The 27293-nt window shown below is 50.9% G+C and overlaps 1 protein-coding gene across 1 annotated transcript; it reads right to left on the bottom strand.

Moving 5' to 3' along the window:
• Positions 1-1210: 1210 nt before the first annotated feature.
• On the bottom strand, positions 1211-7632 carry SERPINE1 (serpin family E member 1). The gene is made up of 9 exons (XM_063089103.1): positions 7493-7632; positions 6453-6724; positions 5629-5862; positions 4892-5086; positions 4038-4236; positions 2841-2941; positions 2636-2722; positions 1951-2034; positions 1211-1622 (listed from the first exon to the last, which is right to left on the bottom strand). The coding sequence occupies exons 2-9, from the start codon at positions 6721-6723 to the stop codon at positions 1585-1587; spliced, it is 1209 nt and encodes a 402-aa protein (XP_062945173.1). The 5' UTR covers position 6724; positions 7493-7632; the 3' UTR covers positions 1211-1584.
• Between the last annotated feature and the right edge of the window lie 19661 nt (positions 7633-27293).

Below are 27293 nucleotides of genomic sequence, written 5' to 3'. Positions count from 1 at the left end.
TGAGACCCCACGTTTGGGAACCCCAAATTGGTGCTGTGTTTGGCTGTCGTCGTCCAATGCATCATGGAAAAAGAAAAAAAAAAATCAAAGAATGAGGATTTTTCAGTGAAGAGCGTGGTAGAATGACTAGACTTCTTTTAGATTACATTCATTTCACATCTATGTGCAATTCTTCAATAAATCAGTCTTTACGCCATACCCCCTAGCTAGTAGGTTTTCAAAAAGATTATCTAACTAAGGTAGTTGAGTCCAAGCTCGCTGTCTCTTTCATTGTGCCCCCGCCCTCACATGTCCACTGCTCATACACAGCAGCCGGAAATGACACATTGAAGTGAGTCACTGATGCAGCTATGAGTCACCCTGTAATTGGGGAAAGTTCGGTCCTGGTAGGTCATGTAGCCCCTTGCATTTCTGCTCCTAAATATACTGGAAAAATTTGAAACCACTTTGTCCTCGCTCAAGTCTCTCTCCCCCACCCCATCCTTTGGTTCCTAAAGTGGGCTGCAGTTGGATCATCTTGGCAGGGGCCCTAATCCATCCAGTAGAAAGGCAAGAAAACCAGAGGAGCAGGGGGTTCAGGCAGCCACCAGGTGGCAGTGCGGGCCCCATCATGCTTGGCGCCCAGAGGGGTGTGATGGTCAACTGGTCAGACTCCTGAGATGCAATGACGCAGACCACAGAGGAATATTGTGAGCAAGTTTAAATAATTCTTTTTCATTAATAGTCCTTTTTCTCTCTAACAAGCATACAAGGGCAATGATGCGATAAATATTCAAGCACACCTCTGGCTCCTACCCTCTCCACCGGGAGATTGGGGGCAAAGCCAGGCACACATCTGACCGTTCTTCCTCTATTCCTGCAAAACAAAGTTTGTGGAAGCAAAAACCTGCTTCTGTGAGTAAACAAGTCACCTACACTCCAAAATAATATATGCACACTGTTTCTGGGGAGGAAAATGCCCAGGCTTGGGGGGAGAAGGGAGTCTCAGCACTGGGTGGGCATTTGATCTGCCAGTCCGCAGCACCTCTGAGCCAGGGAAGGATGCTCAGTGCTGGAATGCACCTCGAGATGAAAGGGTGTTTCTTCCACTGGCCTTCTTTGGCCTGTCGCCAGCCTCCTCAGCAGTGGCAGACAGTGCAAGAGTGACGGCAACGTGACCAGAACATAAATTGTTTCTACCAAGTATACAAACGCTCCTGTAAGTCTGTGGTTCCATGCTGCTAGGGCATCAGTGGCAACCAGGTCTGAAGATCTGAATGGGCAGAGACATGGGCTGAAGCAGCTGTGCAAATGATCCTGCAAGTTTTACAGTCTGGGTTGGAGACCTCCTGGGAGTTGTGCATCAGAGTTCTCTCCCAAGGGCTCTGACTAGGGAGGGAGTCTGGAGCCAAGGTCCTCTCTCCCACTCTTGAGAGAGGCTGAGGTCTAGGAGGCAGATTTGAAAAATTTACCATTTTTCAGAAAAAGGCAAATGTTTTCTCTTTCTCCAGAAAGAGTCATTAAAGCAAAAGTGCACTTCATCAGAGCTTCTTCTTTTTAATGCATCTCCAGTTTTGTCCCACAAGAGGGCTTCTCTGCCCATGGTCAGGGTTCCATCACTTGGCCCATGAAAAGGACTGTTCCTGAGGATGGAAGAATCATGTGAGTTGAGAATTGGAAGGAAAGTTACAGCTCACCGAGCTCAATATGTCTGGATGAACTGAGATCTGAGATGAGTGAGCTATCTGGAGTCACAGCTGCTTAAGTGACTAAGCTAGGACTGGGGTTCTGGCACCACACTGTCTACAGCAGATGACCACCTTCTCTGAGGAGAGGAAGCAGAGCAGAGTTATGGATTCTTTGCCCAGAGTCCTCTTGGGGCTTGAGGGGTGTCTACGCCTGTGTTGACTGTGCCCGAGACAAGGAGAATGGGTGGGAGGACAGTGGGACATTGTGGGCTTCTGGGTTTACCTGTGGGGTTGTGCCGAACCACAAAGAGGAAGGGTCTATCCATGATGATCTCCTCAGGGGCCATTCGGGCTGAGACTAGGATGGCTGGAAGAGAAAGGACAATGTCTCAGAACGGAGGGACATGAGCACTGGTGTCTGCACCGATCACAAGTGATCCGTTGACAGCAGCCTTCTATCTGATGGCAACAGTGGAAGGTGCTTTTTAGGAGACTTTTGTTCTCCTAAACATGAACCTTAAAAGTTTAGGGGCGTCCTCTAAGACCTGGTTTCCTCCAGGAGTTTGGAAGAGATCTATCAGCTATTCACTCACAAACACACTTATCTCAACCCTTTTGGGGCTTATTGATAATCAAGTTCCCTTAGCTTACTACCCACTATGGGAAACAACTCGAGTCTCCCTTTAGGAGGCCTTTTCACATTAAGGGACCTCAGGAGCCACCAGGTGAGGGAATGGAGTCGCAGGGAAAGCAGGCCTAGTTTTGGGGGCTGAGAAACAGGGGTAAAGGAAGATGGTGGGGCTTTTGTTCTCTGCACAGGAAGAACTATTCTGAGAAGCCATCAGGGCAGCGGGGTCCATTCCAGGTTTGGGGACTAGTTATCCTGAAGGGCAATGGAGGCGCCAGGCAGAGGCCCCTCCTGGAAGCCTGGGGCTGAGCTTGCGGTGCCTCCCCTGCGCCAGACTCACCTGTGGAGGAGGATGCCACCGTGCCGCTCTCGTTCACCTCAATCTTTACTTTTTGCAGCGCCTTTGACACATAGAGAAGCTCTTGGTCTGAAACAGAGGTGGACACAAGGGTAGGTCAGCCGCCACTCTCAGGGAAAGACTCCTTTGTCCTCTTAGGGGCCCCACTGTCCACCAGGATAAGAAAACAAGAGGGTAAATCTCTCACCTGAAAGACTCGAGAAGTCTGCCTGGTCTGGCCTAAACATGTCGGTCATCCCCAAGTTCTCCAGGGGCCTCCTGAGGTCAACTTCACTCTCCAGGGAGAACCTGCAGACAGCAGCAGGAGACGGTTCAAGCTTGGCCCCTCTCACTGCCTCTCCCAGCCCCCTTCCAGGTGTCCCCCCTGGGCAGCGGGGATGACTGACAGGATAGGAACTGATGTGAAAGTTGAAGAGGGAAGCCTGTTTTTTTCAAATCTGTTTGCAAAGTCTCTCTCCTCACTGGAAGTTTCTAATATTAATAAACATTCTTCTGCAATCTCCTCACCTCCTCAAACCTATGACGAATTACTTTCCTCAAATAAGAAGATAGTAGTTTCAGCTTAATTTTATTCAGTCTGGCTGGGAGGCAAAGGGCGAATTCTTTTGCAAGGATGTTGGAACAAAAATCTGGTCTGTAGAGCGTTTCTGAGAGCTAACCCTGACAAGGACTCAAGCAGCAAGACTTTGGGGCATTCTCTCCTTCCCACCAGGGTACAACTAACTACTTTGATTTTTATGAGAGAGAGAGAGAGGAAAAAAACTAGCTAACCAACTAAATTCTCCCCTTCCTCCAAGCCTGGTATTATGGCATCTGGAAATTTGGGGTAAGCATGGTGGGAGGCTTCCCTGTAATTCAACAATTACCCAGCCTCAGCCTTCTCCACCCCCCTTGCTTCTGCATAAGGATCTTAAAATTCTGCTTTGTTGGAATCCCAGCTAGAAGCTGTAGTTCGAGCTGCTCCATGTGTGAAAGTGATTTCTTTTGTTCTATTGTTTAGATGTTGACTTGAGGAGTTGGAGGTGGGAGTGCAGGGCATTCGTAAATGGGCATAGACAGATTATGCCCCCCCCCATCATTTCTATGTCTCTCCTTCCGGCTGTTTTTTACTGGGTATTCTGGAGATGGTCAATGTGGGAGAATGGTCTAGTAAAGCTCTCTCCTGCCCTCCAGCAGAAACAGGGAGGGAGGATGCGAGGAACCTTAATCAAACCCAGGCCAGAGTGTTTCCCATCAGCCTCCCACACACATCCCTGCCCTGCAAGCATCTTGATCTGGGAAACTCAACAGGGAGGTGGTGATTTCAGGGAGCCAGGAGAGAAGGGAGGGGGAAGACAGGGGGATCAGGGCATTGCAAGTGTGGCAAGAGCAAGGGGTGGCTTACTTGGGCAGAACCAGGAGGCGGGGCAGTCTGGTCATATTGCCTTTCCACTGGCTGATGAGCTGGGCACCCAGGACACTGGTGAGGGCAGAGAGTGGCACCTCTTTCTCATAGGGGGCAGCGATGAACATGCTGAGGGTGTCCCCGTGGTAGGGCAGTTCCAGGATGTCGTAGTAATGGCCATCAGGGGTGGTAAACTCAGCTATGAAGATACCAAGATGGCACGTTGGAAATGGCTCCTGCTCTTGTTCATTCAAACTCGCTGAACTGGGTTTTCAGCTAGTTCTCCTGTCCTCTCCACTCTCTGGAAACCGAGTTCTCCATCCTGGCTTTCGAGATTCCTCTGCCCACTATTCCTTATTTTAGTTTCCATTTCCCTTACCTTCTGCCAATTCAGTATCTTCTAGTTTCTCTGTGTCTTTTTGGCCTTCTTTACCTTCATCCCTCTCTCCCCTACACCCAGCAACTAATTCATTCCAATCCTCATCTCCTTAATCTCAATCTCCACATAGCCTGTCCCCAGCAGGATTTGTTGGCCCCAGATAATCACACTAGAAACACACAAAGATGAGAGACAGGAGTCAAGTGGTCAGAGGTGGGCCTGAGGGGATTTCTGGATGTCAGCTTTATCTTGCGTGAGACCGAGCTCCTTTATTCTGCTCCCATTATCTTGGTGGCTCACGTTTGGGAAGTCTTTGTCAAAGCTGAGGTGTATTCTAGGGCTTCTCCTCCCATAGAAAGGAACATTCCCTGTGGTCTTTCTCCCTCAGAGGGAGACATTTTGGATGTTGCTCAGGAGACCCCAGGGATGAGAGGCAGTAGTTGTGGGATGTGGGGAAGGAAGGTCTTGTACTTACCGTAGTTGAACTTGTTGGTCTGACTCATCATGGGCACAGAGACGGTGCTGCCATCGCACTTGTGGAAGAGGCGGCGGTGGGTTCCTGAGTCTGGGAAGGGCATCTTCCACTGGCCATTGAAGTAGAAGGCATTCACCAGCACCAGGCGCGTCAGCTGGTCCACGGCCCCTTCCCCAAGTAAGTCACTGATCATACCTATGGGAAAGCCAGGTGGTCAGAAGCTTAGATATTTTTTAATCCTCTTAGATGGTTCTCTTCAGCTCCCAGTCCTCAAATGGATTTATATTGAAGGGATCCAGCCAGAGGGCAGACAGGTCTTGAATCAATCTAGCTATTTTCAACCTGTTCTCACTTCCCAACTATCTCAGAAAGTCTTGCAGCTCACCACACTTTCTTGATACTGGGAGCCTGTCCAGGATCAGAGCTGGGAACTTAAATCTTCCTTTACTTCGCACTTTACTTAGCCTCCTCACCTGCAGTCTTGAAGGCTTGTGTGTGTTCCTTGTCATGGTTATTTCTGTTCTTATTAAATCTCATAACACTTTTTAGGGGCGCCCTTAGAGTGGATTCATGAAAAAGCCTAATTATAAAAAATATTAGCTGTTATGCTTTGGTTCTTAAAGCACTTGGTCATCTGTCCACAGAGGAGAGAATGCTGAAAGGGGGGGTTTGTGATACGGGGATTTGTTTCCAGACTCCCTTTCTCCACAGGCCCTTGGGACTCCCTGCCTGCTCACCTTTTGTGTGTCTCTTCACCCAGTCGTTGATGATGAATCTGGCTCTTTCCACCTCTGAAAAGTCCACTTGCTTGACAGTGCTTCGGAACAGGCTGAAGAAGTGGGGCATGAAGCCTTGGACCAGCTTCAGATCCCGCTGGACAAAGATGGCATCGGTGGTGCTGATCTCATCCTTGTTGCATGGTCCCACGAGCTCCTTGTACAGGTGACGGAGGGCGGGGGCCATGCCCTTCTCTGTGTGAGGCAAGGAAGAAAGGACACATTAGGCCTGGATGGATGCAGGTCTTTTGCTCCCTGAGGGGTCTCTGGAGGGAGATTTCCTTCCAAACCTTAATCTCTTTCTGCATCTCCTTCCTTTCCTCAAAAGTCTCAAGTCCTAACTCTTTCTTTGGATTGGAATATTTTTCTCTGTTTTTAAGTTACAACTCTAAATTTTTTCTTTTACTAATGGCTATGCTAAGCATTTCATATGCTTAATTCTGTTTAATCTTTACAGCAGCCCTATGTGGAAGGGATTTTTATTATCTGCATCTTGTAGATGAGGAAACTGAGCTTTAGAGGAGTTCAGGTCACACAGTTAATAAATAAGTGGCAAGGCAAGGCTGTCCTAGGCCAAATCCACTGTCCTGGACAACCTTGGCAGGTTAAGGGCCAAGTGATACAGGGTGACATGAGAAGAAGATGGAGTGGTCTCAGTAGCACAGATGCACATGAGTTGGCTTGGCTAAGCTGGAGCCAGCCTTTCTTCAGCTTCTGGCTGGTTCGACCCCCTCTTCTGTGAAGACTACGTGACTGCCTACCTCCCATTCTGCCCCATGTCTCACCATCAATCTTAAATCCCATGGCCGCTTGGATCTGCTGCCGGGTTCCTCCTCCTGTTGTAAGCTGCAGCATGGCCAGCACCGAGGCCACCCCATAGGGAGAGAAAACCACATTGCGGTCCTTGGAGGCCTGTGCCACCTGCTGAAACACCTTCACTCCGAAGTCTGTGGCCAGTTGGGCCATCTGGGACTCTTGAGGGTGCAAGGTGGACCTTTCACCAAAGACCAGGGCCAGGCCCAGGGCTAAGCAGGCAAAAGCTGGAGACATCTGCATCCTAGAGCAAACAGAAAAAGATCTGATGGTGGAAGAGTTCTAGAAGACTGGTGAGTGGGAGGGGAGGTAGCACCCCAGCCAGGGGCCAAGCTCTCCTTGTTAGGTGAACACGAGGGCAAGATTCATTGAGAGACCATGATACATTTGGATTCTGAGTCTTCCAACTCCTTCTCAGACCAATTCCTATCTCTAGTCAGCTTCGGGGAGTTTTAAGCCCGTTTTCCTCTGTGGGAATCTTGGAAACTGCTCCAGTGTCACCCCTTCTTCTCCAGGAGGCTGAGAGGCTGAATTATAATGGCATCTTTGATTTGCAATGATGCTTTTCAATTCTCTTATAAGGCTTTTTTTTTTTTTTTTTTTTTTTTTTGGCAGCTAGCTGGCACAGGAATCGAACCCTCAACCTTGGTATCATCAGCACCATGCTCTAGCCAACTAAGCTAACTGGCCAGCCCCTTTCTTATGAGGCTTTTACAACTATTGTTACATTCAAGTTAGCAGGTGTGAAAAATCCCTTTCCTGAGGTAGGAAAAGGGTGGGGAGATGTCTTCATCAAGAAAGAGAGTGGAGGTCCTTGTTTCTGGGCGATGGGGCTTGACCACCCACCCAGCTCCCCTGTGGTCATGGCCAGGGCAGGGTCAACTCAAGGCTGCAGGTCTCCAGGGAAAGAAAACAGAGGAAAAGTGGGGGTGGTGGATGAAGGAGATTCTAGAAGGGAGTTCTCCGCCTTAAGCTGGATGTAAGAGATGGTGGGAGTTTGCTTTTCTCCTACCTGAAGTTCTCCAAGGTGCTTTGTGATTGGCGGTTTGTCCTGCTGCTGCTGCTGCAATTGCTGGCCTGCTGGGTTGTGGCGATTCGGCTGCTGGAGGTGGGTGTGTGGCTCTCTCTTGAGAGTGCTCTTGGCCCCGCAGCCAGACTCAGCTGTGCTCCTCCTTGGGCTGCTGCCTCCTTTTATACCAGATGTGGGCAGGAAATAGACTAACTCATGTTCCAGCCCCACCCACCTTCTAGTTCTGGAAGTCTGTCTGAACAGCCGGGCCCCCTCGGCACCTCCCTCTCCAGGACCTGCTGAGGCACGTGTGTATGTGTGCGTGCTGCTCTGAGTGTGTACGTGTGTAAGAGGGCTCAGGAACAATTGAGCAAACCCTGATTGCCTTGACCCAAGGTCCTCCATTTGCTGCCCTCTGCCTGTGTCCCACTCTCTTTGGATGTTCTGCCACCTTGACCCTGGCAGTGCCAGATGGCCCAAAATGTCCAGTATTCAGATTACCTCCCCTAGTGCTCAGCGTGGGGAAAATCAGCTCACATTTTCCCCTTTTCCTTTGGAGAAACGGGTAACTGTGGAGTTATCAAAGAAGCTAACAATCCTACAAACTTTTCTCTGTCAGTGCTGTTTGCCCCATGCCCTGGCCGACCTCCTGGAAAGAACACCCTCCCTTCTCTTGGCCTCAGCCCAGCAGCCAGAGGGCATGTAGTGTGCTGTGTGATTGTCTGGGTTTTGTCTGTCTAGGACTGGAGGACTCCCAGTCTTTCCCTCATCCCCGCCATGTGCCCGCCTGGCTGCCAGCCTCTGATGATGTGTGGCTGACTCCCCTCACGTGTCCAGACTCTCTCCATGCCTCTCTTTGTGTCAACAGCCCTGTCTGGCTGGGGTTTGAGGTGTGCTGGTTGGGGTGGTGGTGGCTGAAAGGAACCAGAGGTTACCAGGGTAGAAACTTGGCAAGGAATTAGGAGTCCGAGGCGTGAGTTTGGTTTCTTTGAGTTGCCTGCTGTGACTGGGGAGAGCGCCTGCCTTATCCTTTTCCTCCAGGCATGGACACTGGAGGGCTGGAGCAGCAGGAGGAGGGATAGAAGTGGGGTGTCAACTCATGGTGGGTTTGTGGGTGGGATTTTAGCGCATTGGGGTTAGGGGAGGAAGAATGACTGATAAATTCTACAGGGGGTGGAAATTGGCTAACAGTTGAGCATGTAGGACCAGACTAGTGCATTTGGGGAGTTGCCAGGGTCAGGCACCCTTGGCCCCGTGGCCTGGATGTTGTGGCTGGGGTAGTGCCAAAGGGGTCTTGCAGGGAGGTATGTTGCACTTGGGGTCCACATGCTGTCCTACTTTGTGTAGGTGGTGGGATTCAACTGGGAGTATCCATAGAGACAGCTGATAGCAGAGTCACAGGAAGTTTAGGTGGGTGGTAGTGCTGGGATATTTGTTTTGGGTTTTTTTCAGTAAACAGATACCAAGGGCAACCACAGCTGAACAGCTTTCCCATATTTACTCTGCTTTTGTTTTCTCCGTTGCTCCTGGGAGTCAGGTGGGGGGGGAGGGGGCAGGGGAAGAAGTGGAAACCTCAGCTGGAAAGTTGGGATCACAGACTCATTTGAGAACTGTTCCTGTATAAATGCTTCTTGTTTATGTCTTTTTCCTTTTTTCAGTTGTGGTTTGGAATCCCCGAGAGGGTGGTTAGTGGTGAGGAAAAAGCATCTGCCCCTGACCTCTGGGATGGAGAAGACAGAGGCCAGGCCCAAAGCCACCTCCTCCGCTCAGAAATGCCCCCAGTGTCTGGACCTCCATCCTTCGGGACCTGAGGGGCAAAGGGATCTGGGAATCCGGATTGCCAAGCATGATGGATTTGGAAGAGCAGGGAGTCTAGAGGCAGCTAGAAGTGGCCTCCTCCAGGTGCCTCGATGCCCAGCCCCTCCAGCCTCCATCCCTTTCTCTGCCTGTCCTTCCAGGAGTTGTGGTCCCACACCTTGCCAGGCCTTAGCTATAAAAAGCCTCTGCTGTTTTCTGTGGATGGCCTGGGCCTTGCTAGGGCATGACCAATTCTGTCCCTGCTTGTGGACCTAGTGGGTGATCTTGATGCCATTCCAGAAAAGACACTCCGTTTTCAGGCACAGGAGAGCCTGGGAGCAGCTATGTGTCCTGACTAGGTGGCGGGGGTGCATTTTACCTTGGAAACAGGAACAGTTGACTTACTAAGGGGTATTTTCCCAATCTGGAGGGAACTTGTAGGCGTATGGTGGGCATGTATCAGAAACTGAGGTGAGGTCTAGTTTCTAGACATGGAAGCTTCTGGCTTTTCCTTTGACTCTGACGAGCTGGGGCTGCCTGGATGAGCCCAGAACTGACCGTGGCCCCTGCCTCTCCTCTCCATGCACATGGCCTTGAGCCCTCCACCTTGTCTCCCCGGGAGATGAGGCTCAGCTGCCTGCTCCCCAGCAGACCTCCCCATGACACCCTTCTCAGAACCCAGCCTGACTCAAGGGATTGTCACTTTCCCTTTTCCCACAGAACCCCAAACAGCCTGGAACCCAGGGCTCTCTCTCAAGCTGGCTCTTTGGTAAGGGGTCAAATGGACAGAGAAAAGTCCCTGCTGTTGAAATAGCTGGATCTCTGATTTCCTGAGGGTCAGAGATAAGAGAGTGAGTTACAGGGCTGTGGATTTCTGGGGGAAGTTCCAGTCCTAGACAACTGGGAAAGACATCTCCATCTGCCCCCTCAGCAGGTGGTTTGTGACTAGACCAGACTCATACTTTCCTGGTCTGCCTCGCACCCCCACCCCCACCCTCATGCCCTAGTCAGGCCTGGCTCAATTTGGGCCTCAGCGCAGGGTCTTCCCGCCACCCCTTCATCACTGCCCTCCTGCCCGTGCTCTGCCCTTCCTCTTTCCTCCTCCCTCGCTGCCCCAACACCAGCCACCCACTGGCTCTCTTTTTCACTGTTCCTTTCTCCCTCTGAGCCTCCCTCTTCCTGGTTTCTTCTGCCCGATCCTCCTGTCTACCGGTTTCTCTCCCATTCCTCTCCTCCTGTCTCCTCTGCTCTGCCACGTGAGATCTCTCCCCACCTCACACTCTCTCTTTTCCACTCTCTGACTCAATCCTTCTTCCCTCTCCTCCCATCTTCCAGAATCCCTTTTACAGTCAAATGCTCTGCTCCTACTGCCGAGCCCTTCCGGTGGGGAAGAGCGGGCTGCCTCCCCTCGCTGTCAGTTACACAGGCTCCCTGGAATGTTGGACCTGGCCTCCTGATTCCTGGTGATTTCACTGGGAGAGCTGGGGGTGGCAGAAAGACAGGGCCCTACTCAGTCACAACACTATTTCTGGCCTGGTTGCTCTCCAAACAACACAACACCAAAAATAGCCTGTGTTTGGGCTGGGCACGCTCTGCCCCTCTCTAGGAGTGAGCTGAGATGCGGGCCCTGTGCCTCAGCCTTTTTCCTTTAAGAACATGGCCCAGGGATAGCCCGACATGGGGCAGCCTCAGTCTGTTCGGGGGGGGGGGCCCTCCTCAGACTGGCTCCATGCCTGACTTCCCTCATCTGCCTCCACCGTCCCCTCGCCTTTCTGTCTCCTCCAGCCCCCGACAAGCCAACAAGCCATTTCTCCTTCAGCACTCAGACTTGTGTCCCCCCAGTGAAGCCCCTGTTTGTCTGCGGTTGCTTTTTCCCTCCAATTGTGTCATAGAGTTTCAGAGCAGGATGGGCTGTAGAATCATTAAGACTGTTCTTTTAATTTACAGGTGAGGGCCCTTAGGTCCAGAGAGGTGAGTGATGTGCTCGAGGCCACATGGTGACCGCACCATAAATGAAAGAATAGTGCTCAGTGGATCAGACAGAGCTGGCCTCTGGTCAGGGCTCTAACTCCTGCGGTTCTTGCTGACTAGGGTCCTTAGGCAGAAATCAACCTTCTTGTGCCTCAGTTTTCTTATTTATAAAAGGCTAACAATGATTCACATCTTTCAGGGTTGTTGTGAGGGTTACATGAAATATTGTCTGTCCAATGTTGGGTACATTCTAGGCTCTCACTAAGTGGCAGCCTCTCTTGGTGGATGTCAGAGCCAGGACAGGAACCCAGACAGTCTGAGCTGTTAATTTCTTTTTTTTTTTAATTTTATTTTATCAATATACAATGTAGTTGATTTTCATGGCCCTTTACCGAATCCTCCCTCCCCCCCATGTCCCCCCTCCCCCCATCAATATCATATCTGTTCACTTAACAAGTTCAAGGAATTGTGATTGTTGTGTCTTCTTTCTTTCCCCACCCTGTTTGTGTATTTATTTATTTATTTTTAGCTCCCACAAATAAATGAGAACATGTGGTATTTCTCTTTCTGTGACTGACTTAATATAATTTTTTCTAAGTCCATCCATGTACCATCTCACTCCAGTTAGGATGGCTAATATCCAAAAGATTGAGAATGATAAATGCTGGAGAGGTTGTAGAGAAAAAGGAACCCTTCAACACTGTTGGTGGGACTGCAAAATGGTGCAGCCTTTATGGAAAATGGTTTGGAGGCTCCTCAAACAATTACAGATAGATCTACCATATGACCCAGCTATCCCACTGCTGGGAATATATCCAGAGGAATGGAAATCAGCATGTCGAAGGGATACCTGTACTCCAATGTTTATTGCAGCACTATTTACAATAGCTGAGAGTTGGAACCAGCCCAAATGTCCATCATTAGATGAGTGGATACGGAGAATGTGGTATATCTACACCATGGAATACTACTCTGCTATAAAAAAGACTGAGCTGTTAATTTCAATACAATGCAAGCTCCTTAAGGGAGGAATGTTCTAGGCCTTCTTTTTAATTCCCTCCATGGCATTTAGCAGAGCACAGGCATTAAATGCCCCGGAGCAGATTGGCTGGTTACCTGAGAGAATTCACCCCAGTCACAACACGCCCCCACTGGCTAACTTTTCAGATTTTAGATCCCAGGTAGATATTTCTCCCTGGGCTGCAGGGTCATAGATGGGCCTGACTGACATTCCACATGCATCCTGATCCCTCAAGCACACCAGGGACGATGGGGACTCATTTTACCAACAGGTGAAAATAGAGCTGAGCTCCCCCTCTTCCAGGCCAGGCCCTTCAACCCATTCTGCCACCACATCTCCCACCTCTTGTTGATTCCCCTATAACATTTTAACCCCTTTTATACATTGGCACATTCCCTTGTCCTACAATCATTTCTGTACTTAAACTTACTGTGGCCACTGCATGTCTTATTTATCCCTATTTCCAGAAGCGTTTAGTGCCAGGCTTCTCATATTAAGCATGAATGACCCTTATAGCCCCCAGGCAAGAACGAGCCTCCTCGGGACCAGTATGGTCACCGAGGGGCAGTTGAATAGGCAGGGGTGGTGGAGTGTGAGGTTTCTGTGGTAGATGTGACCACAGGCTGCTGGTGTCAGCCAGGCGAGGCGGAGCAGGCCTCAGGGCACCTCCCGGCCACACTGACCAAATTCTACCCTCCTTCCACTTCTCTTGACCCACGTATCTGAATAGTCTGACTCTGATTCACTTTTATTCATCTTTACCAGAACTTGTTCCTCATTGTCTACATTCCTGAGCCCCCCTTTATATCTTTCTCTGGAAACATCCTCTTTTATTTCACACTCGTTTTTGGGTGGATCTTGGCTTCTCCTAAATGGACAAATATTCGCTGACAATCAGTGCTTGATGTGATACAGAGAAGTATAAACTTCTTCTTTCCCTGAAGGAATGTACACACTTACTGGGGCAGAAGATCAATGAGTGTTGGAAATAATGAGATAAAAACACAAAACTGTCTGTAGCTGAATTGTAAGACTTAGGCTATGAGGGTAGAGATGTCAGAACTGGTGTGGGTTTAATTTTGGAGTGGGGGGCTTCCTGGAGGAAGTGAGGCTGAGACTGGGTTATGAGGGAGAAGCAGGGAGGACCATATGGATGGGGTGGGTCAGGAGGCACAAAGCCCTGCAGGGAAGGACAGACAACGCCCCCTCCTCTCTCCAATGTCTTCATCTTAGGGAGAAATGTCTCCCCAGTTCTGCCTTGCTTCCTGTGAGATTGACTGTTGTAGGTCTCTGCTCTTTCTGTATCCCCCTTCCCACCTCCTTGAAATTGATGTTCCTATTCTGCTCTAGATTGTGACTCTGGACATGACCATTTTACTGATCTCCCACTGAGCTGGGCAGAAACCCAGAGAGACGGTGACCCTGGGTCAGTGGGATACTCGTGGGTGGCAGAGGTCCCAGGGACAAAGAGCCTGGGTGATAAGCACAGATGGAATTTGCCACAGGGGCTCAGGGACAGCCCGAGTCACTGTCCATTCCTTTCTGCCCAGCTTCCTCGCCATATGGGAGCAGGCCTCTTGCATGTCTGAGTCACTCTCTAGCTGTCCTCATCATCGTAATGCAGCCAGGCTGCTGGCTTTCCTGGAGCCCTTCCCACACCCCTCATGTAATTCTACAGCTGTAGGGGCTGGGAGAATGGGTATGGTGTGCAGAGGGAGAAGAGCAGGGACCTTTGCCTGGCCAGGGAGGCCATGGACGCATGGACGGCTGCTCCCCTCTTCCTCCAGTGCAGCCCACTAGCGCATGGATCAGCTTCTTAGGACCTTTTCTGGGGTGGGTTTTGTGGGACTTTCAGAGATGTCATTGTCTTCAGGAACTTACACTGTGTCGCTGTCCTGAGCAGCACCCTCAGTGCAGCTGGAGGCCACATAGAAGGACTGCCTGACTCTGCCCACTCCAAACTTCCTCATTCTGCCGTTTCCTGTGCCCACTCCCTTCTCCGGAGCACTGAAATGCTCCCTGCCATTGCCCCCACCCCTCATGTCACCCTTTGGGTCCTGCTTTTGCCTTCAGTACCTCCATTACTGCCAGCTTCTCCTGACCTCAGGCAGCACCAGGAGACCCCCCACAACCAAGAGATGACCCTTCCCCTCCTACCAGGTATTCAGTCCAACCTGCTTACTGAGCCTGGTGTGTTTGCCCTGGACACAGGATTCTGTGATGGTCATCACTGTGGCCAGATAAGTCTTGGCTGCAGTGATCTGGGTTGTCATGAACAGTCATTTGCCATCCTAGAGCCTCAGTCTCCTCATCCAGACGTCGTGGAGCTGAACAAGACAGTTGCTGTAGAAAGAGGCAGACGTGGCCCATGCATAAGCAGGAAATTCTGGGCAACTCCCTTTTCTCCCCTAAGCCTCAGTTTCCTTTTCTGCAAAGTGATGCCACTTCTGTAATAGTATTGTTAGGCTTTCAAAAATGTTGTGAATAAAATGACCACCCATATCTATCCATAGAAAGTATCAGTAGGTTTCAGCTGACCTTAAAAATTGTATTCCTTTTTTTTTTAATGTGTCTTCTCTTGAGTGCATTGCTTTCCAGAGGGTAGAGGCCAGGATTTCTGTGCTAGAGGGGAGGGGGTTAGCTAATCAGGCCTTTTGGTAAGGAAATCCCTGAAGCTCAGCAGGTGTGGCTGGACCAGGCCACTTGGAAGGCCACCAGGGCCTCTGGCCTGTGTTTGGCACGGGCATTGAAGAGCCAGGCTTCCTGTGGAGGAGGATGCCCAACCAGGGCATTATTACCATGTTAAGAACTTGGATCTAAACAGACCCTCTAGGCTCGTAATTCCTGCTGTCCCCTGACCCCCAGGCCCCAAAACCCTACCTGAGAATTGTAACATGCTCTCCTCCCCAGTCCCCTTCCTGGGGGGCTCTGCTATGTCCCTGCTGTGTCCCCCCCACCCCCCACCCCCCATCAGTGTCAGGAACTAACAGGACTATGTGAGTAAGGGCTGATGCAGGCAGGACAAGTAACTGTTATTCACATCTCAGTGCCGCCTTCCTGGGGGGCTGGAGGAGAGGGCTGGAGCTGTTGGGGTGAGGGGAGCTGAGGTGGCAGATATGAGGCAGCTCAGACTCGACAAAGGGCTCTGGGGCCCCTTCTGCTCTGTGGCTGGAAGGGAAGACTGACATGGGGTGCTTCTAATACTCCAGGGATGAGACTTGGATCTTTCCTGGAATTGGCATGCAGGCTAGGGTCTAGGACAGGAGAGGGGAGTTCTGAGCTGCCCCCCAACCCCTCACCCCACATCTGCTCCTTCTCCCCTACCTTGCAAAGCCCCACAGGAAATGCCACGGGCAGGGGAGTTGAAACAGGTGTTGGGAAGACCCACTCCCTGCTTCGTGATGACATTGGAGGTTGGCCTTGATCTTAGCCTGTCTGCCTGAGTTCATTGATTCATTGTTTTTTTGGTAGAGTGTGTCCCCATCTGCATGGAACCTCCTCACATGTCCACCCTGGGCTTGGTCCGCAGGCTCGTGCTGCCCCACTGCAGAGGAGAGGGCTCGCTGTCCACGGTGGACACACCAAAGGCCCATGCAGAAGAGGCCTTGAGGCCTGACCAACAGGAACTTTGGCTTCCACTTTCTGCTTCAGCCCTTTGCTGTCCTCAGCCCCTGACCTCTCCATGAATGGTCGGGCTCCTGGCTGATTGCCAGCCCTGTCTGGACAGGAGGAAACCAGGATGTGAGGAACAGAACACTGACTCCTCAAGAGCAGAAATTCCACCGGAAAGAAAACAATGCTTAGGGGACAGAGTCACCCTCCAGGAGCAAGGGGGCAAGGAAAGGGCCAGGACCTTCCTGGCCCAAGCAGGGTAAACAACCCCATGCCTGGGGAAGCCCCACCATCTATTGTCTTCCAGATATGGATGCTGGAATTCCAAGCTGGAGCGCTGGGCGGGGCATCTGCTTAGGAATTGGAAGAAATGGTCCCCTGCACCCTTTTCTGGCCTTTCAAGGTAGATGAGCTCATGCAGGGAGGAATGGGATCCACTGCCAAGGTCAGGAGGATCACAGGGAGGTCAAGGGGGGAACTGAAGGAGTATCTGGCTAAGGAAGCCCAACTGTGGCTGAGGCTGGGATAGCTTCAGCCCCCAGTGGCCAGGTGGCTCCAAGAAATCAGATGGAGCCTGCAGAAAGCTCCATTAGAGGTGAAGGAGGCCAGGCCATGGCTACTGTCTATGGTGCCAGAGGGGAAAGTTCCTTCCTCTTTCAGGGCCCAGACCTTGTTTGCCTTTAGAAAGCCAGGGTGACAGCAGAGCAAGAATGAGGCCAGTCCCAAGGCTGTAGAAGAAGGCTACATCTGGAAGGAACAGAGGAAACACCCCCGAACAGGCTACAGTGCCCCTAGAATGCACATCACAGCCTCCCATGCTAGTAGGGCTGGAGGAAGGATTGCCCCCAAGCGCCTCCAAAAACTTGTGCCCAGCAAAGTCTGGATTTATGGTTGCCCTTGTTAATTTGTTTAGGCAGTTTCTGATCTGCAAATCCATTCATTTTTAAGGTCTGGGGGTCTGCTTGCCTTTTCTTTTGAGTGTTAGAAGTTCCCTTCCCCAACCCGCAACAGTAACAATGGCGAAGACAGGCGGAGGAGCTATTGTTTGCCAGGCCCTTTTCATATGCATTATTTTATTTCATTTTCATACAACTCAAAAGTGGGTGTTGGCACTATCCCGACTGTATAAACAAGGAGCTAACGAGAGGGCTAGCTCCAGCACCCCTAGCTCAACCAGCCTCCAGCTTGTGTCTCAGTGCCTCAGCTGTCTCCCCAAATCCCCAACCAGGGCAGGCCCAGGCTCCTCACTGTGCAACCCACTGTTCCCCTCACCTCCCCTTCCTTGAGTCCTTCCTTCAAAACTCTTCTGATCTAGGTCTTCTCCCCTCCTTCCCCCCAAATCTGCCAAACAGAGGGGCTGGTTCCAACCCAGGCCTCACGAAGTCATGCTTCCTTTAGAACTGTGATGTTCTATGCCTTAGTCTGGTGATCTTCAACCCACCTGCACATTAGTCTCACCCGGGAGCTTTCAAAAAATCCTGAGACCCAGACCCATCTCTGATAATGTGAATCGGAATCCTGGGATACTGATATTTTGTTTTCGGTTTTCTTTTTACTAGTCCTCAGGTGCATCTAGGATTGAGATTAGGCTTTAGCTCAGATGAGTGAGTATATGAAATTTCAGGCCTGGTGGCAGATACTGGAGGCAGAGGTCCTCTTATCAAACCAGAGCTACCTGACTGGTTGGTCAGTCTTCCCCAGAGGCCCTGAGGCTGGACACCTGGTGACATGAACCTCTCTGGCCTGTGCAGGGGTGGGGGGGAGGGTTATGTGCCAGTTGCACTTTGACCCATTTGCTTAGTGAGCAGGTTTCTGTCCTTGCTCTTTGCCATATTTGTGTCTGGGCTGGTTTTATGCTGACCTCAGACTTCAGGCTAGACTCTGAGGTGGGTGGAGAAGGGAGAGGGAAGATGAGAAGCCCAGGGGATTGAAGGGGAACTTCACCTATAGGGCCAAAGGCCAGTACATTCCTCAGATGCCTGGAAAGAGCTATAAGTAAATGCTCAGGAAGGCCCCCATGAAGATGGCCTGTGAGACAGACCTTGAAGAATGCTGGGCATTGTCATCACTGTCATCTGCAGGCCTCTACAGAGCCTGCTTTCACCTGCCCCCAGGACATAGAAAGATGCTGGGCTGGAGATAGGGCTCCTGCCCTGGAGGGACCTAGGGTCCTGTGTGGGGGAAGAAAGTCATTCACAAAGATAGGAGGTTCATTCCAAATGCCTCTTGAGCAACACATGAGATCAGGAATCCAGAGGAGATTGATGAAGCCTGGAGTGGGTGGGGGAGAGTCCCTGGACCCAATCTTTGGCATAGAGCAGAAGAGCACAGGGAGGGTTGGAAGACATTTCAGCCTGAAAAGGAAGAGTTGTGTGCAGGAATAGGCGGAAGGGCTTGGAAGTGAAGGACCCCGAAGAGCAGGCCAGGGGATTTACTCCATGTGCGGGAACCTGGAGGAGCCTCCCTGTTCCCTGCTCATCACACACCTGCCTGGACCTGCTGTCTTAGTCAGCACCTGTGCCTGATGCTCCCTCCCCTGCAGCTCCGGGGCAGCGATGAGGCCCCCGTTATTCACAGCCTGAACCGACAGCTGGCTCCCCCAGGCACACTCCCAGGGTGCAGCTCGACCTGCCAGCTCACTACCTGATGAGGTTGGCCCGGCCCCAGACAGCCTTGGTCGTGCCAGGGTCGGCAGAAGCCAGGGTTGGGCCCTGCGGGCGGAGACCTCTTCCTCCCCCTGAGCCCTTCAGCCCTGGACTAGCCAACTTTGTCCAAAGATCAGGCCAACTTGGGAAGCAGAGAGGCAGTTGTCATATTCCCATGGTCTAGCTCCTGCAGAGGGGACACCAGTAGAATTACAGACAGACCAACAGAGGGGCTTAGGGGTCTAGGAAATTGGGGGGCTCCCTTCTCATTCTGAGCTCCTGCTTTAGATTAGAGCTAACAGAAACCATTCTGCTCTGGATGCACTAACTGTCTTGTCTCTGAACGTAAACTCCCAGCACTGGGCTTGGGGGGCCTGTGTAAGTCCTCGTTCTTTCAGGAAATGGCAAGCCAAACTCCTCTTTGCTCTTGCCCACCTTTGGTGTTAGCTTACTTAGAAACATGAGGGCGGAGGCAGAAGATGGGGGCTGAGCCCAGATGGAAAGCCCCTGACTTGGGAACTCCCTGTTATCATTTCTGAGAATCCCAAGGGGCTTGCAGATGAGAAGTTGTGTTGTATCTAGGACACTGGGCTGGCTTTCCAGGCTGAATCAGGGACACAGTCAGCAGCCCCGCAGCAGGTGAAAGGCAGCAGGGCTGGCCCTCCTGGCCCGGGCCGGTTCCTCACCCTCCCTCTCTGATAGGGCTTTCCTGCCTGGTCGGCTGTTAGTTCCACCAGCTGGATGGATTGGAGTGTGTGTGAGTGTGTGGGTGGGTGAGTGTGTGTGTGGGTGGGTGAGTGTGTGTGTGATAGGCATCTGCCAGGGCTGTGTTAATTGTAGGCCTCCCCGGGGCTCCTGAGTTTCTTGGCAAGTCCAGTACCTCGTCTGGGGAAGATCAGGTGGAGCAGTGTGGGTGAAAGAGGAAACTGGGAAGGCATTCGTAAAGCAGGGGACATCTTGATTTGCCACATCTGATTTCCATTTTCCCATTTATCTCTTGCAGTTACGTTCACTCCCCGCCCCCTCCTTCCACGCCTACATCCAGGGCCCCTCTCAGCTGCTCCTCTCTCCCTACACACTCACCCCTGGGGTATTCTGCCACTTCTGCTTTTCCTACATCAAGCTGCTGTCCATGGAGCATCCCAAGGCCAGCTACTTAGATTCCACCCTTTCTCCAAAGTCAGCCTTAGCCGTGTCTCCTTTGAACTTAAAGACTCTTACAAGGGCACCCTCAAAATCAGACCTACCATTCAGCACTGGCTTGTTCTTGACTGTATCACATATGCTCTTTCTGTTTTCCCTACTGGGTTGTAAGCAGTTTAGGGGCAGGAAGTGTTTGGGTCTACACTTTCTTCCTGTGCCCCTTAATACTGCACCCTATGGGCGCTGCTCGGGCCCAACAGCCAAGTACCTTGAAGTTAATATTGCCTTCAGATAATTCAATCAGGAACAAACCCAGTTTGGGAGAGAATATTAGCCCTCCGTAGAAATTACCTAGGAGACTGTCTGTCTGTGAATATCCCAAATCCAATTAAGGAGACCTGGGTGAAACCTCAGAGGAGCAGATAAAACTGTGATTGCAACTTAGCAAAGTAACTGCATTGTCCTCTAGTCTGAGGGAAAATGCCAGCACAAGGAAGGAGTTCTGCAGGCCGTCAGAAAGCAGGACCCAGAGAGACCAAATTCAGCGCTGGGTGTCCAAGAAGGTCCAGGAGAGTTGGTTCTCTGCCCTGCAAACATCAGTGACCAGGCCGTGGGATAGATGTGTCCCAAGGTGTTATGTATGTCTCAAGCTATCATTGTTTGACAGCAGCAGCTATTAAGATCACCCACCGCTTTGGCCTTGTTCTGCTTCCATACTCAATAACTCTTTTGAAGCACCCAGAAAAGATGGATCTGTCTGGGCCTATGGGGACTGTGGGTCTGTCTGTCTGTAAATTAATTAGCTACCATTCTGTTTTCATGCACCTGGTTCATGTTAGTCGGCTCCTGTGGTTGGTTTGTCATGGTGTGCACACATCAGCTGAGGTGCTGGACTGTGATGAAGTCACAATAAAGCCACTTCGTCTGGGTGACCAGCCACCTTTCTCGGCTGGCCATGTCCTTTCCCAACATTTTTGCACTTGCTCTTTGCATTGGTTACTCAGGGGCAGAGCCCAATAAACACTTTCTGTATGGTGAATGGATTGATTGGCACATAGGGTGGAAGGAAAATAGTCCGGTCCGGATGTTTTGTCTGAAAGGTGTGGGGAGAAGGCACAGTGTCCCAAGGGGCAAGGGAGGAATGAATCAGAGGATATTGTCTAAGCACCTCCTGCGTACCAGGCACTGGCTGAGAGCATTTACGTTCTTAATCTCATTTATTTATCCCGGGAGCCCCATGACATATCTTACTGATGGGTGAACAACAGAGGCTCAGAGAGGTTAGGCAACTGATGCAGAGGTCACCCCGCTAACGAGAGGTGGCGCTGGGATTAAATGCAGCTTTCCTCATCCTGAATAGTTCTTAGCGAGGCAGGAGGAAGGACCCAAGAGAGGGAGGATGTGCCTTCTGTTTTAGACAGGGGCTTCTTGATGGAGGGTTGGGCAGGGCATGGAGGTGCTCATGGAGGGCTCTGCTCTGTGCATACACCCAGCATTTGCACTTGGGAGACAGACTTGGCAGCTGTGGTCCTCGACTGAGGATTAAATGATAGGAAATGAGCTGCAGGGAAATTCCAGTCTAGATCCTTTGATGAGGTGGGAGCTGGCCTGGGGCCCTGCCTGGAAACACTCTGACAGACCACAGAGACACACCCCTTCTCCCATCTAAACACCCATGGGGATGCCCTTCCCCAGCCACGTGCAGGAACCTATCCACAAGGCACCACAGCACTTTCTCCGGCACTGGACACAGGCTCTCCCTGTCAAACCCCAATCCAGCTTCCACTTCCCCAACAATCCACTTCCAGCTGCCATTCAGATATCCTAGTTTCCCTTCATCTCCCATTGCCTTTCCCAGCCTGCAGATGGAGAGACACATGGCAGCGTGTCTCCCTGAGCAAGGGCATGTGCACCCCCTCCTCTGCATCCTTCTCCTGTTGCTGGTGTTCTTAGGTCTCCGTTCTTTTCTCCAGGGATCACATAGGAGCAAGTAGCCAGGCGGAGGCCAAAGCCCTACAGAGCAGCTTCTCAGCTGAGCAGGAGAACAGAGTTCACGGAGGCATGGGGATAGAGAGGTGAACTACGGAGTTCAAGCTGCCCCAGGCTCCCGGGACTGGTGGTCTCCCTGCTCTCGACCTGCAGAACTGGGGTGGGGGTGCACGTCAGGGCAGAGAGATATTTCAGGGGATGCGATGGGGTCATGTGGGAAGTTGGTGGGGAGGGAGCTAGAGAAAAATACTGACCAGAACAGATGATGTGGCATGTGGCTTCCCCAGAAGGCCTCGTGTGTGCCCTCACCAGGGCACAGCGAAGAGCTGTCCCGGCCCAGCCATGCGGGCTCTGGACTCTGCCTGGCTACTTGCCCAGCTACTGGTGATCTTGAATGTGCTACATAATCTCTCTATCTGTAAAACAGGGAGGAGATTAATACCTACTTCACAGAACTGTTGAGGGGACTAAAAGAGGTAATACAGGTAGCGTTCACAGCAGGTAGGAAGGGTCCTGGCTCAGAGTCAATGCTCTATAGATACCATTCATTCACTCATGCATGCATGCATCCATCCGTTCAGTATCTACAGGGTGCTTCAAAAAGTTCATGGAAAGATTCATATTATCTTTTAATTCTATTTTTCTATGAACTTTTTGAAGTACTATATCCCAAGAGCTATCAGAAGGTGTTAGGATCTATCGGTGAACAAAACAAAGTCCCCTGTCCTCGTGGGGCTTGCATTCTACAGGGGATGGGAATGGGAAGGGGGACAATAAACAATATGCAGATTAAGTAATGAAATGAGAGAGTATGTTAGAAGGTTCGAGTGCTGTGGGTAAGAGAAAATGCTCAGCAGGGTGAGGATTTTACAGACTTTTTTACAGACTTTGATAACCTCACTCTAATTCACATCTCTCTTCTAAGGGACAGGGATAAACCTCCTTTGCCTAAGGGCCTCATGTGAATGAAGCTGACTAGATTTTAGCATGAATTCATTCATTTGTTCTCCCAACCAGCACATATTTACCAAATACCTGATTTTGAAGTGCCCGACATGAATCAGACTCCTCTGTCCTGAAGGGTCATCAGTGGGGAAGGAGCTGTGTGTGAACAGTCTGAATTAGACAGTGAGCGGGGCCTTCAGGCACTGCAGAGAGAAGGGCACTGCAGGACTGCGTGTGGCCTTCACAATGACTGACTGTGTCCTGGTGGCTTCATGCCCCCACCCCTCTCTAGATTTGGGGGCTGCTCCACTTTGGCTTGCTTTAGCTATTTTCTTCTAGTAAGGTGATAGGTCATCCTTAACCTACTACTGGGGCCAGGGAGAGCAGAAAATAGATACTGCTATTTCTGAATGTGAAGGGGTGTTTTCTGAGTTGGCCCTTGAGCAAAATCAAGCCCCAAGAGACCTGTTCCCCAGCCCCCAGGAGTGGGGAGGGGTGCTGTGACGGTCTGTCCAGCCGTGTCCCCACCCCTACAGTGTGGCCTCCGTTGCTCTCATTGGGAGGCCAACCTGACCCAGGGAAAGCAGTGAAGGGGAGAGAGGCCCGAGGAGTCCGTGTCCACGGTCTCTCGCTGCAGACACAGCTGTTCACCATGGCTGTGGGGAACGGAGGTGGCCCCTGGGGCGTCTAGGGTTGTGACTTCTCCAATGCAAAGGAGGAGACTTGGCCACATGGCTAGGAACCTGAGAAGGCCTCTGTGTGTCTGACCACAGAAGCAGGCACTCCGCCTTGGGAAATTGGAGCAGAGAACAGGCCGTTCTCCCCACAGTCCCTGGTCACATGGACAGCGGCAATCTCTCCCGCCACCCGGCCTCTCAGCTGCTGAGTCATGCTCCCTGGGGTTTGCAGAGGTGCCAGGCCAAAGCCAGCTGAGTCATTAGATAATGAATCGCAGAATTCTTCTCCAGGCTGTCACAGCAGCGTGGAGGGCCCTGCTCCCCGCCAAGCATTCAAAGCATTCATTCTCTGACTGTCATTCCCTCTCCATCGTGGGGGCTCTAGTCTGAGCTCCCTTCCTGTGTCCCGGTTTGTGGACACTTCTAATGGGGATGGGGCCTGGACTGTTACCACAGGGGTGAATCTCAGGTCTCATTTCATTCACTCTTATTTTATAAGGAAACAGAGACACACATGCTTGTGTGACTGGGCCAGGATTCAGAGCTGCTCAGGAAGGCAGAGGATTGAGTGTTGATGCTGCTAAAGGCAGCCTCTGATACTAAATCTGCTTATCATGAACAAGCCTCACCCTGTTTCCCTCGTTTCCGTGTCTGTAAGATAATGTGGACATTTCCACTTTGCAGGTGCCAAGCTTCCGAGTGTCCATGGCTGTGAAACACCTGGAAGCAGGCACTCAGTCACTGCTGGTAGATCTGCCATATTTCACGGGGAAGCCAGAGGCTGAGGCCTTTCCTCTTCCTGCTCAGGAAAACTGGAGGAGAGGAAAGAGGCTCCTTGAGGGGGGCGTCTTGGAGACTATGTCAAGGGAGTGGGTTTGGCCAATGGGCAGATGTTTCTAGAGCCCTGATACCCCTAACCCCTGCAGGGAGGATCACAAATGTGGCATGCTAAAAGGTACCAACAGATGCTTGTTGGGTTCCCCCAAGCCAGAAAACAGGCAAAGACCAATGTGGTGGGCACAGCCCTCAGCTGGGCACCCCCCCCGACCTCCTGTACATCACACCTCCACGCAGTCATACCCTGACCTGTGTGCACATGCGTGCAGCCCTGCATGGGCCAGATCACCTGCTGGCTCCCACTGAGGGTTAGCCTGGGAGGTACATGTCTCTGCTCAGAGGTCCCTGACAAGGGTGAGATCATAGATGATGACTGTGCCAGTCACTGCTGCTCCTGCAATGTCCTCAAGGAATCTGTGTGGCCATCCTAGGAGCTACCACTGGGCAGCCAGGATGATCTGAGGCCCTTTGCTATTGGGGCCTGTGTTGAAGGCACCCCATAACCATGAATCCATCTGAGAAAAGGTTTGAATTTTTCAAAAGAACTTTATTAAGAAACAAAGGAAAGATATAAAATATACAACCAAAGGAATGAAAGAATCTACAGCACAGATACTTTATACCCCAGGGCAACTAAGAGAAATGGGCTGGGCCAACACCATGGCCTGGGTACTGAGGCCCTTATTCCTCATCTTCAACCCTGGCTGTCTTGGCCACTAAGCCAACCAGTTCAGACTTCCTCTGGTGACAAGTCAGTTGCCTTCCCAAACCTTCCTTCTAATCTCCTCTTTATACACAGGAATTTCTCTACCTGGTCCCCAAGATTCCTCACCCAGCACCTCAGGTGAGGTCTCCACCCTCCGGTTGCAGGAGTCTGCGATGCCTGGAAAACCTATTTTTGCTCCTGTCCTATTCCGTTTAATTAAACTCTATGCATGAGCCAGTTGGGGATGTCTGGTTCTGCTCCCTTCGATCGAGTTACCTACTTTCCTAAGCCCGCATCCGAACTTGGTCTTTCTGCTAATAACATCTTCTTGGATGCTCTTTCTAGCAGCTCTCTGCCCCAGCTGGTACAGAACTGCTTTCTCCCCAATACAGAAGTCCGCACCCCTGTCCAATCTGTCACTTAATTTACAGGATAGCTCTAGTTTTCAGCTTACCTGCCAAGGAGATGGTCAAACACCTTGATCTTGGCACCCACCTGTCAAACCCTGCCCAGCTCAGATCACCAACCTCACTGATTTCCTCTGAACATCATTGACTTCTCTCCTGGACTTCTGGCCCTTTGGAATTTTATCTCTGTAGATATAGACCATGACATCACTTGATAGATACTCGTACAGTAATAAGACTAAAAAGGAGAGCTACTCCCTCCCAAATTATATTTTCTCTAAATGATCATAAGACTGGGCTGCTTTTGCCATTTTTAAGTTTTTCTAAATGTCTATGGCTATCAGTTCTTAATTAGTACAGTGTGATTCTCCGCTAGTGTTAGCAAGCTGGCCGTTGGTCCCTTTTGCTTCTGCACTGTTGTGTCTTCAAATATGGCTTCTTCAAGCAACCACTGGAAAGCAAAGCTAAATAGTCTCCTCCAAAGGAGAATATGGTTTGCAGGTAACAACTCTATTCAGATGTTCTTGAGGTTTTACCTCACATTACATGCACATAACATCCCCATTCAAGCTGGCACTAACAGGGAGTATTAGGTCGGTACAAGTCAGTTGAACTTTTTCCTAACCAACACCTTGGATCTGAGCTTTGTGGTGTGCAAAATACGTCTCTACACTTCTCATGCAATCCTCACAGCAACCCTGTGAGGTGGGCATCGTGATTATCACCATTTTACTGATATACAAACTGAGGTTCAGAGAGGTTAAGAACTAGACCAAGATTACACAGCTGTTTAGTAGAAGAGCCAGCACTAAACCCAGGTCTCCTGTGGCCTCATCCTCTTCCTGGTTTTCAGCAGGAAGAACATGAAAGAGGTTTTCTACTTCCCTCCTCCCTACCTGAACGACATTCTCCTTTCACTAGTCGATGCATAGCCTGGACAGTTTCAAACAGGAAAAGCAACAATTTCTCAAGTTAATTGTCATAGTCCCATGTGGGGTGGGAGTGGTGGGTTTTCTTGTATCTTTTACGATGTTCCTGATTTCTAAGCATCTGTAGTTTAACCTCAAACTCTTTCCCTCGATGTTCAGTAGCGCTTTCAGTGGGATTTGCTAGGATTGCCAGGTCACAGTTAAGGTGCTGAGGATTTTAACTCGAAATTATGCTCGATGCTACACTTCCCAACCATCTTTCACATTTTGCCGGTGTTCTGTGCCTTCCCAGCCCTACGTCTTTATGAAGAAATTATGTTTCCCTCTGCTTTCCAATGCCCCTGGGAAGCCACTGGCTCCATCTCTAGAGCACCTGTGGTATTCTCTTCTTGCAGCCAGGTGAATTTCATTTTGGAAGGTCCCTATTCCTGCTTTGCCTCCTGGGTGGGCCACTTGGCTGGAGCCATTTCACCAGTGAGACCCTCTGCCCATGGTTTGATGTGCAGCTCTGGAGACCTGCTGTTCCATCTGAAAGGTGTATGATCCCCTAGAATCCATGTTGCATAGTACCCCCCTCTGCACACACAGAAACAGGACACCCCAATCTCATCTTTTTCTCACGTGGAGCCCAGTCTTGGGAGGCACGTATATGGTGGACTGTGTCCACAGTGCCCCCTACTGGAGATTTCCCACCAGCCAAGGTTTTGGACAGCTTGGTTGACTAGGGTTGTGGCATTGGAAGTGGGAAATCTCTGGAAAAAGTCATACCAAATCCCTTTCTAGATATTAATTTCACAGACGTTTATTGAGCACCTACTATGAGCTATACCTGAGCTATGCCAGAGAGAGCTGCAACCAAGATAATCACCATCCCCACCCTCACCAACTAGTTGGTTCTGTAGAACCACCACCTAGTTTACAGTTGGTCTGAGTTAGTTGTTGAATTCAAGGAGACTTTCTCTGCCTTCTGTACACTCCATAATAATCTGATCACCCGAGAGGACCACCTGATCTCTACGAACCTTCCCAGGGCAGTCCCTTGTTCTGCCGCCCTGCCCAGACAGGCCCTGCTGTGATGGCCCTTCCTACCTGCTGAGCCCTGACCAGCCGAGATTCTCCCTGGCT

This window comes from Cynocephalus volans, chromosome 3, assembly GCF_027409185.1.
Source record: "Cynocephalus volans isolate mCynVol1 chromosome 3, mCynVol1.pri, whole genome shotgun sequence".
NCBI lineage: Eukaryota > Metazoa > Chordata > Mammalia > Dermoptera > Cynocephalidae > Cynocephalus > Cynocephalus volans.
Note: the sequence above shows the minus strand (reverse complement) of the source record. Positions and strands in the feature narration are given on the sequence as shown.